Source organism: Hypanus sabinus, chromosome 1, assembly GCF_030144855.1.
Source record: "Hypanus sabinus isolate sHypSab1 chromosome 1, sHypSab1.hap1, whole genome shotgun sequence".
Classification (NCBI taxonomy): Eukaryota; Metazoa; Chordata; class Chondrichthyes; order Myliobatiformes; family Dasyatidae; genus Hypanus; species Hypanus sabinus.
In genome coordinates, this window is record NC_082706.1 from 74,200,586 (window position 1) to 74,219,899 (window position 19,314).

Genomic DNA, 19,314 nt, shown 5'->3' on the forward strand with positions numbered 1-19,314 from the left:
GAGGTGGGTACGGTCCAAAATGAGTACCTTGTGTCAGTATTTATCAAGGAAAATGCAATGAGTATGGAGCATGCTAATATTCCAAGGTATTTTGAGGTAAAGAAGGTCTATGGAAGAACATCACGATGGATTAGTCCCCATGGCCTGATGGAATATGTTCCAGGTTGTTGCAGGAAGCAGGAGATGAGATTTCTGAGACCTCAACCAATATCTTCGTGTCCTCTCTAGCCACAGGCAAAGCTCTGGAGGATTAGCGAGTTCTCTAAGGTTGCTCCAGTATTTAAGAAGGGAATAAGGATCATCCTGGAAGCAGTAGTTCGGTGAATCTTGAGTCAGTCATAGGGATTTTTAGGGATAGAATTTATAGGCATTTGGAAAACCATAGCCTAATTAGAAATGGTCAACATGGCTTTGTGTTGGGGAAGTTATATTTTCCTAACTTGATTGAGTTTTTCGAGGAAGTGATGAAGGTAGAACTGTAGATGTTTTCTACATTACTTTTTAATAAGGCATTTGACAAGGTCTCTCAAGGCAGACTCATCCAGAAGATTAGGATGAATTGGATCCAGAGTGAATTGGCCACTTGGAGTCAGAATTGACCTACCCATAGAAAACGGGGCTGTGGCCAAAGGGCTTTGTTCTGTTTGGAGGTTTCTGACTCAGTGATGTTCCACAGGGATCCATACTGCGAGTCTGCTGTTTGTGACTTAGATGGGTAGGTTACTAAGTTTGCAGAAGATAGTGAATAGCGTAGATGATTGAACTTTGAAGATTTACAGGGTATACAACTGGATATATATTAGTTGCAGATATGGACGAAGAAATGGCAGATGGAGTTTAACACAGCAAATGTGAAGTATTGCACATTGAAGATCAAAATTTAAAAGAGAGGACACTGTTAATAGCTGATAATAACTGTGGTGCTGATTGAATCTAATTCTCCCTTATCTGAACATTGTCTATATGATTCATTTCCATGCATGGTCCATATCAGTTATTTCCCTGCACATTCCAGCTACCTACCACTTGCCTTGTGAATTTCATTTAAACGTTCCCCTTCTCATCTTAAACCTATGCTCTGTAGTATAGACTAGCTACCTACCTTGTCTATACCTGTCATAATTTTACATTCTGCAATCAGGTCACTCTTCAATCTCTCATGCTCCAAAGAAAACAATCCAAGTTTGCACAACCTCTCCCTTTAACTAATGCTCCCTAATCCAAGCAGTCTCATGAACCTCTTCTGCACCCTCATCAAAGCTTCTAAATCCAAGAAGGGGAATTTGTAGAATGCCTATGAGATGGCTTTTTAGAGCAGCTTGTGGTTCAGCCCACTTCAACTATTCTGGATTGGACGCTGTGCAATGAACTGGAATTGATTAGAGAGTTTAATAAGGTAAAAGAACCATTAGGGGAGTGTGATCACAATATGACCGAATTCACCCTGAAATCTGAGAAGGAGAAGCTAAAGTCAGATGTATCAGTATTACAGAGGAGTAAAGGGAATTACAGAGGCATGAGAGAGGTGTTGGACAAAGTTGATTGGAAAAAAAAAACTTTGGCATGGATGATGGCACAGTAGCAATGGCTGGAATTTCTGGAAGCAATTCGTAAGGCACAGGGTTCATATATCCCAAAGAGGAAGAAGTATTCTGAAGGCAGGATGACACAACCCATGGCTGACAAGAGAAGTAAAAGCCAAAGAGAAGGCATATAATAGAGCAAATATTAGTGGGAAGTTGAAGAATTGGAAAGCTTTCAAAATCTAACAGAAGGCAACTAAAAAAGTCATAAAGAAAGAAAAGTTGAAATACAAAAGTAAGCTAGCCAATAATATTAATGAGGATACCAAAAGTTTCCTCAGATACATAAAGAGTAAAAGAGAAGTGAGAGTAGATATTGGACCGCTGGAAAATGACAGTGGTGAGATAAGGAAATGACAATGGGGGACAAGGAAATGGCAGATGAACTGGATAAGCAACTTGCATCAGTATTCACTGTGGAAGACAATTGATGTTGGATGTTTGAGTGTATCGGGGGCAGAAGCATGTGAAGTTGTCATTACTAGGAAGAAGGTTCTTGGGAAACTGAAAGGTCTGAAGGTAGATAGTCACCTGGACCTGATGGTATACACCCCAGGGTCTGAAAGAGGTTGCTGAAGAGATTGTGGAGGTATTAGTAATGATCTTTCAAGAATCAATTGATTCTGGCATGGTTCTGGGGGAATGGAAAATTGCAAATATCGTTCCACTCTTCAAGAAGGAACAGAGGCAGAAGAAAGGAAGTTATAGGCCAGTTAGTCTAGCCTCAGTGTTTGGAAAGATGTTGGAGTCAATTGTTAAGAATTTGATTTTGGGGTATTTGGAGGCACATGATAAGATAGGCCACAGTCAGCATTGTTTCCTCAAGGGAAAATCTTGCCTGACAAATTTGTTGGTATTCTTTTAAAAAAAACAAGAAGCAGGATAGACAAAGGATAATTGGTGGTGTTGTGTACTTGATTTTGACAAAGTACCACACATGAGGCTGCTTAATAAGTTGAGAGCCCATGATATTATGGGAAAGATTCTAGCATGGATAAAACATTGGCTGGTATCAGCCTGCCATTGTAACACCAATACCTTTGAACAGAAAATCCTACAAAAAGTAGTGGATACAGCCCAGTCAATCATGGCTAAAGCCCTTCCCATCACTGAGCACATCTACACACTGTCTTAGGAAAGCACATCCAGCATCAGTGACATATATGTACATATGGTGACATATATGTACTTTGATAATAAATTTACTTTGAATTTCTATTGACTCTAAGTTCTGATCAGGTGGCTTTTGAACATCTCCACATTCAGATGTGGACCGACCCAATAGCAGCTGCTCCCAAAATACCTGCTCCACCTAATGTTATTGTAATTTGCTTTTCCTAATTCAGTATTTTAGCCTAAGTCTATACTTGTGCTTCTCTACGACTTTCTGAAGGGGTGAGGATGATGTGGCAAGGTAGTACCAGAGAAGAGCAGAGCAGTGACAAATGTAATTTCATCCAGGCATGTAATGTCTTTTGGGAGGTCAATTTCTGGTACTTAGGTTGTTGGATGCCTGAAGAGTCACCAAATTACTTAGAAGTATCATTTCAATTTTTGAAGTTTCCATTGGTTTTTATGATCCTCATTGCTTTATTCTTGTTATTGCTTTCTGGCTTCTCAGACCAGTTCAGCATTACTAACACAGCTGTAGATTTAGAATTACACTCAGTCCAGCATGCCCAAGGATGTAAATCGGTTTATTATTGTCACAAGTACCAAAGTACAGTGGAAAAATGTGTCTTGCATAACACCAAACAGATCAATTCATTTCAAAGTAAAACAAAAACAGAGTACAGAAATAGTGTAGGTAGACAATTATGTACAAGGTCCAAACAAGGTAGATTGTGAGATCAGGAGTCTATCTTATTGTACTAAGGAAGCATTCTATAGTCTTATAACAGTGGGATAGAAGCTGTCCTGAGTCTAATGATATGTGCTTGAATGCTTCTGTATCCTCTGCCTAATGGACTGACTAATTTCCCTGTATAAAGGACCACAATAAAAAATTGTGTTTACAACCATCTGGAGGTTTCATGGTTACCAACACCAAATTTCTTAATTCATTAACAATACTTCTCCAGTACAGGAGCAAGAAGACCCACACTCAACATTTAGGGATAGTTTCTTCCCCCTGCCATCAGGATTGTAAATGATCCATGAACTTGTGTATTCTACCTTATTATTCCTTGTTTGAACTACTTATTTAATTTTTATTGTAACGTAGTAATTTGTTATGCCTGTACTGAACTGCTGCCACAAAATTAACAAATTTTCATGGTTTATGTCAATGATAGTAAACTTGATTCTGATTCTGACATAGAAAGAGAAATCTTTTTAAACTGTTGCTTGATTTCACTGCAATTTAGAAAGCTCTTCCAAAGCATCAGCCACTTCAGTTGGCTGTTGAGTCATTTGATCACATGGAGCTTAACACCTAAAAGAAAATTTGCATTTTCTTTTTAATTTTTCTGCTGTAACTTAATTTATGATGTAGTTTAGTTTAATTAAAGTATCAAGCTGTTTTTTTTCCAACCACGTCCAAACTTTGATAGTGCAATCTCCATAGACTTGAATTGTGATTAAACCTTGCTGGTATGTGCTTTTTCAAATCCAATGCCTGTAGTTAAGCCTTCTGGCATTTTAATTATCAACAGCTGTACTTAACAGGAGAATCACTTTGCCATTTAAAATTTAACTTTTCACTTTCTACCAGTTTTGTACATCTTTTTTAAGTTGGAAGGAATACATGGAAAGCTACAAGGAATGTTTATTAGCCATCTAAATCAGGGGTTCCCAACCTTTTTTATGGCATGGACCCCTACCATTCACCAAGGGGAACGTGGACCCCAGACTGGGAACTCCTAATCAGAATCAGAATCAGACTTTAATCGCCAAGTACCTGTGCACATACAAGGAATTTACTTCCAGCAGATGTTGTCTCTCTGCTCATAACAATAATAATGATAAATATAAATGAAAATATAGATTATACATACAAGTAGTGCAATCCAAGTAATAGTTAGCCAACAGTTAACCGGCAGTTAACTGTTCAGCAAAGTGACCGCAGTAGGGAAAAAACTTCTCGAGTGCCTGGAGTCTGTTAGTCCCTTAGTCTGGAGGGATCTGAAGTGCCTACCAGACGGAAGCAGTTCAAACAGTCCATGCGCAGGATGGAAGGAGTCCTTTATGATGTTCGAGTGTTCCTCAAAGAGTTCACTAATTTCATACTGCAGTGGAAATGTTGCAGCCCAGCAAAAATGTCCCATTCTGTATTTATTCAGTGTATCACATCATATTTAAAATAGAATTAATTTTGTATACAGCCACTGAACAAATGGACTGGCATTGAATAAATGAATGGTTGCTTCTTACATATGATGACCTGAATAAAAGAATTCAAAACAAGATTAGGCCATGTGGTTCTTCATGTCTGCTTTTCAATAAGATCAGCTTGGTCTGAATGCAATTTCAATCCTGCATATCCATCTATACCATAGTCTTTCACTCCCACCCCCCCCCCCCCCAACTCCATCAAATAGCTATCTACCTCTACATTAAACATTTCCTGGATTGTGTTTCCATTGCTCTTTTTAGGAAAACATCATGAAAAACTTGTAACATCGCCACTATTTTTAAACAATTCTCAATTCTCTGACAAGGAAACACTTTCTACAAAAACTTTATCAAGGCCTTCCTCTAGACCTTGTATGTTTCATTCCTGTCCCCAGCCCTATCCCTGTTTTAAATTCCAGCAGATACATACTGAGTCTGTCCAAGCTTTTCCTTGGCAGGCAAATGGTCTATTCCAGATATGTCTAGTAAACCTCTGAGTGGCAGCCAGCACCTTGACTTTCCTTAAATAAACTGACCAATACTATATACAGCACTTATGATTTGGTCTATATGAATGAAGCAAAGCTTTCTTCATTTATTTGTCAAGTTAGAAATAGCTGTCCAAGAAGGGAGGAGCAAAGATCAATGGACAACAGTAGCTGATGACTTGATAGTGACAGGAATGGGCAGGTGCTTCTGTAGTCATAAACATGAAACCAGGACTTTATCTTTATCTACTTGGTGTCAGGATCAAGGATATTATGGAAGAGTTGTGGAGTGATCTAGGGAGAGGATAAGAATCCAGAAGTTCAAGTTCGTTCTAATGAGAGGCAAAAAAGAGATGAGGTTCTGTATCTTGACCTCCACCACCCAGCATGTGCTTTCTTCTCACTGCTGCAATCAGAAAGAAGGTACAAGAGCCTTAGGACTCGCACCAACAGGTTTGGGAACAGTTGTTACTTCTCACCCACCTGGCTCCTGAACAAAAGGGATAACTACACTCAACTTCATTTGCCCCATCATTGAAGTGTTCCCACAAGCAACCAATAGACTCATTTTTCAAGGACTCTTCATCTCATGTTCTCAATATTTGGTGCTTACTTATTTTTTATTGTTGTTTCTTCTTTTTGTATTTGCACAGTGTTGTCTCTTGCACTCTGGTTGAAAGTCCTAGTTCAGCAGATGTTCACTGTTTCTGTTATGGTTACTGTTCTATAGATTTGTTGAGTATGCTTACAAAAAAAAACAAATCTCAAGGTTGTATATGGTGACATATACGTACTTTGATAATAAAATTTCCTTTGAACTTTGAATTTAAAAAGTTAGACATCAGATTAATAGGCGAGTCCCTTCAGTTTGTTACCCCTTGATCACTCCTCCCTAATGCTAGTAATGTTAAGACTGGGAAGGAAGCTCTGATGAATGTGTGGTTAAAAAAGATGGTACAGAAGGGAGATTGGTTTCTGGAACACTGGGGCTATTTCTGGGGAAGGTGAAACCTGTGCAAGTCAAATGGTTTTCAGCTGAATTAGAACATATCCAAAATTCTTGCAAGCGCATCTGCTAATGCTGTCAAGATCAGTTTAATCTAACTTGATAAGGTAATAGGACATGGAATAGGATGACGGTGGAGGATGAGAAGCATCCAAATGTAGATATCAGTCATGATAATGTAAAATGTAAATAATGGCAGGACCTATCAACTTCTCCAACATCAACTAGCGTTATCTTGGATATAGATGAAGAATTGGCTTAAGTTCCTCTAGATTTGTATATTGATCCATAATCTTCAGGCTTGTCCCCAATAAATAACTTTTATGCTGTGAAGTGAAGAAATGTTGGAAGAACAGGAGCAGAAGTAGGTCTATTAGCCCCTCAGACCTGCTTTACCGTTCAATAAGGTCACACCTGATCCAATCTAAACTCGACAACACTCTCCTGCTTTCTCTACACACTGGTTGACTCAATTGTTATTTAAGTGTGTGAAAATCTCTTTCTTGAATACCTTCTATAACTCTACCACCATGCTGTCTGGGATAGAGAATTTCAGAGATCCATGACACTCTGCGAGAAGAAATTCTTCTTAATCTCCATCTGGAATGGATGACTCCAATAGGGCTATCATCCTCCCAACACCCTCTTAAATCTCCTTCAGGATCTCGTATGTTTTCAATAAATTCACCTTTTCTCATCAAAAAGCTAATGTCCAACCTGATCAGCATTTCTTTCTGCGTCACCACCTTCACTGCAGGAACCAACTCAGTTAACCTTCTCTGCACTGCCTTCTAGTATTTGTATATGTATATCCTTCCTTAAATATGGAGAACAAAACTGCACAGTACTTCAGGTGCAGTATTATCAATATCCTGTAAAATTACATCGAACTTTTCTTCTTTAATAATCCTAACCCTTTGCAGTAAAAGTCACCATATCTTTCTCCAACTTCATTACATGCTGCATCTGCATGCTATTTGTTTTATAGATACTGGGATTTCCATAGAATGGTACAGGACTGTACAGGCCTTTGTGCTTCAACCTTTTACCCTACTGTAAGATCAATCTAACTCTTCCTTCCCACATAGCCCTCCATTTTTCCATCATCCACATGTCTCTTAAATGTCCTGAATGTACCTGCCTCTACTGTTACAACTGGCAGGGTAGTCCACACATCCACCACTCTGCAGGTAAACAAAAACTTGCCTTTGACATCTCCCCTCCCATATTTTCCTTCAATCACCTTAAAATTATGCCCCCTTGTATTAGCCATTTCTGCTCTATGCACAAAAATTTTGAAATTTGGCTCTGCTTTTTGTACTTCCATCCAAAGTGGATAACTTAACTTTTTTTCCATATTATACTCTTCCTGCCAACTTCTTGCCCACTCACTAAACTGATATGTATTCCCTTTGATGGTTCTTTGCATCCTCCACAAAATTTGCAAATCCATCTACATTGGCATATTCACTGAATTTGGCTCCAGTACACTTGCTCGCTCCATCCATGTCATTCATATACTGGATTGTAAATGTCTATTACAGATAGACAATCCAAAAATGCCCAATTTATGCAAAGTCTCTTTTTTGTTAGTTAGTTACTCCTTTAACCATGCCAATGTAGCTCTTTGAAAGTGATTATATGGATCAATAGGGTCATAAGAAGGCTTATGCAATGCTTGCTTTTATTAGTCAAGACATTGAGTTCAAAAACCAAGAGGTTGTGTTGAAACTTTATAGAACCCTGGATGGGCTATATCTGGAGTATTGCATACAATTCTAGTCGCCCCATTATAGGAAGGATATTGAGGCTTTGAAGATGGTACAGAAAGGTTCAGCAGTATGCTGCCTGGTTTGGAGAGGCTGGGCACACTTGGGTTGTTTTTTCTGAAGTGGTGACTGAGGAGGATGGAGGATTGTAAGAAGCATAGATAGAGTAGACAGGGAATAGACAGACCAATTCCTGTGTTGTACTGTTCTAATATATTATTCACAATCCTGCGTACTTCCATCTTGTGCAGTAATATTTTGTGTGGAAATGCCTTCCCTATTTCCTTCTGGAAATCTACTGTTACACACTAAATCTATTGATTCATCAGTACGCCCTATCTCACAGTGTGGCAGATTTGTCAAATCTTATTTCCATTTCATAAAACCATGTTGATTCCAGTTGTCTTATGAATTTGAAAATGACCTGCTATTTCCTCCTGTATAATGGATTCCAAAGTTCTTACAACAGATGAGAACGTTATGGAAACAATTTGATTTAAGGCACAGTTATGAGCTAGTTGACATTCTCCACAGCAAAGACACTCTCAGAAAACCGACCCCGTTTTATGCATAGATATCAAGAGAGTGGAGGATAATGAGTCATTAAGCACATCTAAAATGGAAATCTTTTGGAATATAAAGAAATCAGAAATCCAACACGAGTGAATCTGCAGATGCTGGAAATAAATAAGAACACAAAATGCTGGCAGAACTCAGCAGGCCAGACAGCATCTATGGGAGGAGGTAGTGACGATGTTTCAGATCAGGAGCCGTAGTGATGACGTTTCGGGCCAAAAATGACGACGTTTTGGCCTGAAACGTCGTCACTACCTCCTCCCATAGATGTTGTCTGGCCTGCTGAGTTCTGCCAGCATTTTGTGTTTTTAAATCAGAAATCCAGCTGTTTTCTGGCCAAGATGTACTTATAAAAATGAAATGTTGAGAGTACAAAGCTTGTATGTGTCTGTCAGAATAAAAGGTGAAAATAATACTTGTAGGGGCCCTGGTTAAGCATGGTAGAGGCATGTAGGAACAAATGAGGTGCTTATGGAGTTTAAGAAATGCAAGAAAACACTTCAGAAAGAAATCAGGAGGTCTACAAAGGGCATGTCGTTGCCTTAGCAGACAAGGTGAAGAAGAATCCTAAGAGATTCTTAGCAAAAGGATTGTAAAAAACAAAATTGGTCCTCTTTAAGAGCAGAATGGTAATGTGTGGAACTAAAAGAGATGGGGGAGATCTTAAAATGACTGTTTTTTGCATCTGTGTTTACTCACAGAGTCTATAGAATCAACTTTGTGGACCCTATACAGATTAGAGGAGAGGAAATGTTTGCTGTCTAGAGCCAAATTAGGGTGGATAAATCCCTGGGGCCTGACAAGTTGTTCGCTTGGACTCTGCAGGGGGCAAGTGTAGAAGTTGCCGGGGCCCTAGCAGAGATATTTAAATCATCCTTAGCAATTGGTGAGATACCAGAAGATTGGAGGATATCCAATGTTGTTCCACTGTTTAAGAAAGGCTCTAGAAATAAACCAGGAAATTACAGGCTGATGAGCCTGATGTCCGTTGCAGGAAAATTATTGGAAGGTATTCTAAAGGACTGGATATAAGTATTTGAATTCATATGGACTGATTAAGGGTAATCAGCATGGCTTTGTGCGCGGAAAGTCGTGCCTATTCAGTCTTACAGAATTTTTCATGGAAGTTACCAGGAAAGTTGATGAAGGTAAGGCAGGGGATATTGTCTGCATAGACTTTAGCAAGGTTTTTGACAAGGTCTTGATGGGAGGCTGGTCAAGAAGATTCAGTCACTCAGCATTCAAGATGAGATAGTAAATTGGATTAGACATCGGCTTAGTGAGAGAAGTCAGAGTGTTAGGAGATGATTGCTTCTCTGCCTGGAGGCTTGTGACTAATGGAGTGCACAGGGATCAGTGCTGTGTTTGTTGCTGTAATTCATCTGTATCAGCGATCTGGTTGATAATGTGGTTAACTGGATCAGCAAATTTCCAGATGATACCAAGTTTGAGGGTGTAGTGGACAGTGAGGAAGACTATCATGGTTTGCAGAGGGATCTGCATCAGCTGGAAAAATGGGCTGAAAGATGGCAGATGGAATTTAATGCAGACAAGTGCGAAGTTTTGCACCTTAGTAGTACCAGCCTGGGTATGTTTTACGCAGTGAACAGCAGAGCACTGAGAAGTGTGGTGGAACAAAAAGATCTAGGAATGCAGGTCTATTTTGCATTGAAAGTGGCAGCACAGGTATATCGGGTCATAAAGAAAGCCTTTGGCACATTTGCTTTCATAAATCAAAGTATTGAGTGCAGGAGATGGGATGTTTTATTGAAGTTGTACAAGCTGTTGGTGAGGCCTAATTTGGAGTACTATGTGCAGTTTTGGTCACTGACCTTCAGGAAAGATGTAAACAAGTTTGAAAGATATTGAGAAAATTTACAGGGATGTTTCCAGGTCTGGAGGACCAAAGTTATATGAAAAGATTGAATAGCTTAGGACTTTATTCCTTGAAATCTAGCAGACCGACAGGAGATTTATTAGAGGTCTGCAAAATTATGAGGGGTGTGGAAGGGTTTTTCCACTGAAGTTGTGTGCGACTATAACTGGAGGTCATGTGTTAAGGGTGAAAATTGAGAAGTTTATGGGGAACATGTGGGGAAACTTCACTCAGAGGGTCGTGAGAGTATGGAACGATAAGCCTGTGCAAGCAGTGCATGCAAGCTCGATTTCAATGTTTAAGAGAAAATTGGATAGATACATGGATGGTAGGGGTGTGGAGAGCCATGTGTCTGTGCAGGTCAATGGTTTGGCACAGACTAGATGAGCTGAATGCCCAATTTCTGTGCGTTAACTCAACTTTGCTAATAGAGTCATAGAAAAGTATAGCAATGACTATACTAGCAGTGATCTTTCTGGATGGCAATTAATGCTTGAATTACCATTTGGAATACCCCTGCTTTTGGTTCTTCCATTTAAAATGTTATATGAAATTTACCTTTATGTTCCCAGGCATTCATCTTTCACTGATGGTGAGCATTGTTGCCTCAAAGCAAAAACTGCCCTCAATAAATCACATATAAATATGAGTTCCAAATGCCATATTAAAAAGTAATAAATTCAGTGAGTAAACCTTTTGGAGTTCAATTGCTGAAGAAAGGATGATTGTGTTCAACACTGAACGATCAGTTGTGTGTAAACCTGCAAGCAGGGCTAAAAGGGATGAAGTGGTAACAATCTGATGTGATTAAACAAATGGTGTGAAGATAAGTATAATCACAAAGCTAATAAATGCTCATAAAATTGTTTAATTGGACAATTATGAAATTATTTTTTGTAAATTATAGCTTAATGATTTCACATATATTTAGTACATATTTAGAAATTATACTACTCACTGAACTGAGCTGAAACTGAACATTCCTGGACAGTTTTTTTGATTTTGAGGCTTGATATTTTATATTCTGTGTTTTTTCACTCATTTTTTTGTCATTTGTGTGATTTGCTCATTTATTTGTGTATTGAGGACTCAATGTTTCTCTTTGAATGGATTCAATAGTTTTCTTTGTTTTGTGGCTATTTGTGGGAAGATGAATCTCAGGGTTGTTTACTGCATACTTACTTTGATAATGGATGTACGTTGAATATTTTGAATCTTTGCAGCAATATCTTTCTTTATCCTTTCACAGATTGAAGAAAAAGTCCCAGTCAGTGGACATGACTGCCGCTGGATATGGCAGTCCAATGGCAGCTCCTGATCCTTCACCACAAAGTGATGTGGTACCAGCTGTCCTCAAGTCAACCAGGTCAGAAGAGATGCCGAACAATGGTGCCAACACACAGAAACGTAATACTAAACGAAGCGAGCTCCACAGATATTATACAATAGGTAGGTATTGTAATGTCTTGTTCAAGTGCAGATGCAGCAAAACATAATTAGAGCCATCACCAAATATTCCTGTTGGCAATGCCTATGTAGTATTGAATGATATTGGAGGTGTACATATAATCAAGATTTGTTTGTGCCTTAATTAGGAGATTGTTCACTGGTTTGCTTGTTGGTTGCCATTTTTTATGATAAGTCTTATAATATTGTAATCTGTTTCTAGTTGAGAGTCAAGACAAGTTTATTGTCATTTAACTATATACATGTACACTGTCAAATTAAACAACTTTTCACTGAACCATTGTGTTGAGCATTGTCATACCCATGACACACATAACCCACAGTAACTTATGAAAGTAAGGGTAAAATCTACAGATGGATTACACATAAATAAACAGCTAAATTGCATAAAGTAAATATATTGTAAGCTACAAAACACTTACAAAAATATATTGTAAGCTACAAAAGCTGGTGATACTTTGAATGTGATGTGGCAGGGAGTTCAGAAGTCTAATGGCTTGAGGGAAGAAGCTGTTCTCGTTTTCATGCATTGGAGTTTCCTGCCTGATGATAGAAGGTCAAAGAGATTGCTAGGTGTGTGGGATCCTTAATAATACTAAGGGCCCTACATATCCTTACAGAGATGGATTTACAATTGATGTTATTCTTGGGTGGATATGGTATATTTACTGCAAAATCTACATTTATCAGTAACAGTGTTATTTTTTTGCAAATTGTCTATTCAATGATTCAATTGAAAACAAAATTGGGTTATTATATCTTAGTTTCTGTAAACTCCAATTCATGTATCATGTACAAATTCCTCAATTGGTTTTTAAGTAAAGTAAGGTTGGGTACTCTGCTCGGGCCTCCAGAATATTATAAAAATACACCACTCTGGCAGTGAAATAACATTTTGTCTTAACAAAAAATATTGTGGACAGTTTGGCTGCATGTAGTAATTTGTCATCTGTTGATTCAAGGTGGCCTGTAACAATGAATTAAATGCCCTGAATTATTACCCTGAGTCCATTGCACCTATATTACCTGTATCCCTTGCACAGGACCAGTGTTGCTTTCCCCTTGCTGGTTCAAAATCTACAATCCTGGTTTTACCTGGCCCAAGGCCCAAGAAATTGTTAAGGTCCATCAAAGAAATGGAATAAAAATTTTGATTTTCTAAATCTGACATATCTTTGCTTGGCAGTCCTGAAGTTACTCCCATTTAAACTGCTGAACTCTGCCATTTTCAGCAGGATCCCTGACAGCAGCTACTTGGACTGAAGCTGATATCTATATTTGTTCACAGTAGATCAGTGTTAATTTTATGAATGGAAGGATTATGTGAATGAATTGTTGTGGGATGTAACCAGACAAGATGAACATATTACAATAAGCTAGCCTTTCAACATTATGGAAGACATTGACTTTATTAAAGTGTAATTGCCTCCAAATTTTTTGGATCTTCACTGTCCATGTCATCTGTATCAATCTCAGCACCCAACTGTTCATTCTATGATGCTTTCTATCAGACCCAATACAAGCTCCATTGCCACACCCCATCAAGGCTCTAGCAAGGCTCATGTAACTGTAAGAGTGAAGGGTAGACTTGTCAAGTTTAAGGAACCTTGGCCAATGAGAGGTATTGAGGCTCTTGCTAAAAGAAATAAGGAAGCACTGATTGGGTTTAAGAGCTCAGGAAAAAGTAAATTCTTAATGATTAGTTAGAATTAGGTTTATTATCACAGGCTTATGTTGTGACATTTGTTGTGTTTGTGGCAGCAGTACAATTCAATACATAATTATATGTGTGTATAGCAATGATAAGTATATATATTATATATAAAATGTTTGTGTGTGTGTATGTATATAATCTTTCCATTCATAAAAGTAATGAGGTAGTGTCCATTCAGGAATTGGATGCAGATTCCTGAATCGTTGAGTGTGTGCCTTCAGGCTCCTGTAGTTCCTTTCTGATAGTAGCAATGAGAACAAAGATGGACCTGGGTAATGGGGGTCCTTAATGATGTTTTGGAGAAAATTCATATTGCCAGGGGTGATGTATTTGCATCCTTACAGTGCATTGAGGCAGGTAAATCCCTGACCGAGTATGTCCTTGGACATTGTGGGAGGTTGGGGGACATTGTGTACAAGCGCTGTGAAGCCTTTGTGTAGGTACTTGCTTAATTATTGGCCACTGGTGAAGCTTCCAAAGACTGGAAGGGGAAAAATGTCATTTGGTTGTTTAAGAAGGGCGCCAAAGACCCGCCAGGGAACCATAGACCAGTCACCCTGATACCTGTGGTGGATAAGTTACTGGAGGAAGTTCTAAAGGACAGGATCTATCTGCATTTGGATTGGCAAAGGTCGATTAGAAGGCGTCACTGTGGCTTTGTGCAAGGGAGGTCATGGTTAATGAATATTATGGGGTTTTTTGAAGATGTAACCAACATGGTAGATGAGGGTAGGGCATTGAATGTTGTCTATTTGGTCTTCAGCAAGGTCTTTGACATGGTCCCACATAGCAGGCTGTCTGGAAGTTTAGGTCTCATGGAATCTGGGGAGACCTAGTTAAGAAGTTTGTGGTTACAAAGCATGGTTGGCATGGACTCGTTGGCACAAAGGATCTTTCTCTGTGTTCTATTGTGCTATGATTTTATGGGATCCTTCCACCTGGTAAGACATTTATACCATGATGAATATAGACAAAAACTGTAGCAGAGTTGCTTGCTGTTTGTTCAGTGATAATTTGTACTGTTCAACTCCAGCATCAGTGACATCTCACAGAAGAAAATTCAAAAACTCTCCTAAATATTTCATGAATCTGTGCTTTTGGTGTGCGATACAATGCAAAGGGTGAAAAGCTAAAACTCATCCCGCCAAACTCGTGATTGGTGCACCCTGTGGTCGATACACAGAGGTCAGTGAAATCCAGAGGGTAAAGTCAAAGGTCAAAGTCCAGAGCTCGGGAATTCCATAGGTGGAAAGCCTGAAAGGTCAAAGACCTACGTTGGCAAGTCTGGAGGCAAAGGGCCAAAGGTTAAGTCTTTGCATCCAGACCAGAGATTAGAGGTTAGAGGCCTGATGCCTTTGAGTTTAGGAGTCTGTGGCTATTGGCTGGAAGGCTGGAGGTGGCCTGTCCTGGGGATGGAGGTGTGTGTGGGAGGGTGGGAAAGGGCATGTTTTGCTATCATTATTATTGTGGTCATGCTATGTTGGTGCTGGAAAGTGTGACCACACTTGAGGGCTGTCCCCAGCACATCCTTGGATGTGTTGGTTGTTGACGCAAGTGACACATTTGTTTCAATTTCCTGTACATGAGACGAATAAATAAATCTGAATCATCCCTGAACTTCAGGTGGGTGAAAGGAGCATCTGCTTTAACTTCTGCACTCAGCAGAGCAGAGTCAAACAATAATAGCGTCATTTTCATATTCTCTCTTCTTCTTTCTCACCTTTTTTAAGATGCTGAAGTTAAATTGAATCTTCCTATAGTGCCATTGTTAAGTTTGAACAGAACTTAAAACTAGAATGTTCAAAGTCCAAAGTATATTGATTATTAAAGTATTCATCCAATATAAAAGCTTACAGGCAGCCACAAAACAAAGAAACCCAAAAGAACCCATTAAAAAAAAAGACTGACAAGTACCCAATGTGCAAAGAAGGAAAGAAATGTGCAAGCAATAAAAGTAAGCAAGTAGCATTCAGAATGAAAGTGACTCGTCAGACATGAAGCCCGGAGCAGCGGGAGCCGGCCACAGCCCGAGCTTTAGTTCAGTGCACAGCGGAGAAGGTGCTGCACAGTACATGGACACGAAGCCTGGAGCAGGCCACAAGCATAGATATCATAGGAATGCTAACATTTTAAAAAATTGATTAAACCATTCCATTCAAGAGCTGTTTTCAAACAAGCGCTGACTTTGACACCATCTGGAAGCAGTTCATGTTTTATAGTGTTAATAGGAATTCTAACAATTTCATTGAAGTGCATTGCTGCTCGATGCCCCAGTGAATACTGGGAGAAGCTCACTCGACTGTGAAACAACAAAAAACCAGAATATAGTAAGGAGAGAAACACTGAAAATTTGGCAACAGTATATAAATTATTTACCTCCCCGACACTCTTAGCAACTTTTATGCCTGCTTCGAGGCATGCACACAAAGCCAGTCATGGAAGTGATCCCACCCCCATCCAGGTGAGCAGCCACTGTCTGTAACCGCAGCAGATGCAAGAAAGACCGCAGGAAGTCAGCCCCTTTAAGGCTGTCGGTCCAGACAAGATTCCAGGCTGAGTACCAGGGAATGTGCCCACCACATCTTCAGAGGAATCTTCAACTCTCATCCAAGTGGCTATCCGTATCAGCCACCATCGTCCTGTTCCAAAGAACTCTGCACCTTCAGAACTAAACGACGCCCCCCCCCCCCCCCAGCCCGGAGGCACTGATGTCAATCATCATTGTGAAGTGCTTTGAATGGTTGCTAATGGCACATATCAAAAACTCCATTCCTGTCGCACTGGACACTCACCAGTATACTCACCAACAGAACCATTCTATGACAGATACCTTAGCATCTGTCGTGCACTTGGCGCTGACAAACCTAGAAAGCAAGGACACATATGTCAAAATGTTGTTTTTGGATTTCAGATCAGCATTCAACACTATTATTTCACAGAACCTGGTGAATAAACTCCTACTCCTCAGTCTAAGTGAAGCACTTTGCAACTGGGCGTTGGACTTCCTAACCCGCAACAGACAATAGCTGCAGAAGTAGGCCATTTGGCCCTTCTAGCTGGCAATGCCATTCAATGTAATCATGTCTGATCATCCACAATCAGTACCCTGTTCCTGCCTTCTCTCCATACCCCTCGACTCCACTATCTTTAAGAGCTCTGTCTAACTCTTTCTTAAAAGCAAGACCTCAACCTGCTCAGTGTGTCTGAAGTCCAGATCACTGTGTGGCATGCTACTTTAGTTAGGAATGTGTCAACACTTGCAAGCTGCCCCAGGCATCCTTGGATGTACCAGCTGTTGACACAAACAACACATTTCACTGTACATGTGATAAGTAAGTAACTGAATCTGAATCTGCATCTAATGAACAGTCCTCAGATCGTCAGTATGTACAATGGCTTCTCCTCAACATGGGCTCCCTCCAGGGCTGTGTGCTGAACTTACTGTTGTATATTTTGCTTACATATGACTGCCAATCCAAACTCCCGAGTAATCACCTTGTCAAATTCACTAATGACATAGCAGTGGTGGTGCTCATCTTTAACAACGATGGGACAGCCTACATAGAGAAGGTGAAAGAGCTTGAAGCCTAATACCAGACAAATAACCTCTTCCTCAATGTCAGCAAGACAAATGAGATGGTTATCGACTTCAGAGGAACTCTCACCACTCACACCCTCTATACATCGATGACACAGTGGTGGAAACTAGAAGCAGTTTCAAACACTTAGGAGTGGACATCACACACAATCTCTCATGGTCCCAGAACACATCCTTACATAATCAAGAAACCTCACCAATGCCTCTGCTTTCTGAGAGCTGGACTATGCACATCAATTTTCACAACCTTCTACAGATGCACAGTAGAGTGCATGTTGACCAGCTCTATCGCTGCATGGTTTGGAGACCACACTGTAATGGTTCTACATTGAGTAGTCAAAACTGTCCAATGCATTGCCAGCACCAGCCTACCCAACAACAAGGATGCAGTATATATAGAAAAGGTGCTAGAAAAAGACAAGCAATATCATGAAGGACACCAGCTCATGGACTGTTTATCCCACCCCAACAGGGAGGAGGCTGGGTAGCATCGATACGAGGATCACCAGTCTCAAAAACAGTTACTTTCTCCAAGCAGTAAAGCCGATCAACATCTCTACCCAGTGACTCACCCCATCAGACCCCCCACCACCACTAATTTATCATTTCCCGTTAGTCACCTTACATACAGACACTCTGGACCTTGTGTCGCGTTATGTATATACAATCAATCCAGCTATATAAGCCATCTTTTGTATTTATAGATTTATAGTATAGTGTTGTTTTTGTTGTTGTGTTCTTTATGTGATCTGGAGTAACAGTGAGGTTGATCAGCCCAATCCTCAACAATTGCGCTTTTTCCTGATTCATCTCCACAGCTTGGTTTCTAGATTACTGCAGAAATTCAGGAGCTTCATTAATGACACAGGATGGCTTTGCAGTCTCTAGACTTGCTTGCTGCCTAATCTGCAAGAGCCAAACTCAAAAGTGTTTCCATAGGTGCTGGACATTTTTATCATTACAAAGATACTGTTGTTTAGTTGTGACCCAAAATGATAATCATAGGTCAGGTGCAAGACCACCAAAGCCAAATGTAGTCTGTTTCCAAAGTTTATAAGGTCAATGCAAATTGATGTTGAATGTGAGAACATTTTGGCTTAAATGGTAAAACTGAGGCAAAGTAATGCCAATGCTGATTGTAAAATAAGTACACAAAATGTTGGAAACACTGAGCACGTCATGAAACATCTGTGGAAAGAGAAACAGAATTAATGCTTAGAATCAGAATCGGGTTTAATATTAATGGCATATGTTATGAAATTCTTTGTCTTTACAGCAACAGTGCAATGCAATACATAATAATTAGAAAAATGTGAATTATAGGTAGTACCTAATGAATATTAAATAGTTAAACTAAGTAAGTAGTGCAAAAATAGAAATTACAGAAAGTGGTAAGATAGTGTTCATGGATTCAATGTCCATTCAGAAATCAGATGGGAGAGGCAAAGAAGCTGTTCCTGAATCATTGAGTGTGTGCCTTCAGGTTTCTGTACCCTCTTCCTGATGGTAACAGTGAGAACAAGATGCGACCTGGGTGATGCAGGCCCTTAATGTTGGGTGCTGTCTTTTTGAGGCATCACCCCTTGAAGATGTCCTAGATACTACAGAGGCTAGTGCCTCCATGGTGTCCAGGACATCCCGGAGGATGTATGACCCTTAATGATATGAATAGTTTTGTAGCTCATTAGCTAATTCATCATAAAGCCTACTTTCATTTTGTTATCAGATCCTAAATGTAAAACTATGTCAAGCAGCTGCATATGCTGTTCAGTGGTACCTTCCTTGTTATACATGATACACTGTATATTGAGATTTAAAACTTTGCCATTTTCCTAGGATATTACATATATAATTCTTCGCAGTGTAATTTTCTTTTCTCCATATATCATAGTATTAGATGAATT

At 39.6% G+C, this 19,314-nt stretch overlaps 1 protein-coding gene across 2 annotated transcripts in view; it reads left to right on the forward strand.

The window, feature by feature from the left end:
• LOC132394670 (oxidation resistance protein 1-like) overlaps window positions 1-19,314 on the forward strand; it is a 513,615-nt gene that overhangs the window by 98,082 nt on the left and 396,219 nt on the right. For both annotated transcript variants that reach the window (XM_059971040.1, XM_059971046.1), the window contains exon 3: window positions 11,881-12,080. In XM_059971040.1, coding sequence (XP_059827023.1) covers window positions 11,881-12,080 — 200 coding nt within the window. The remainder of the gene's footprint in view (window positions 1-11,880; window positions 12,081-19,314) is intronic.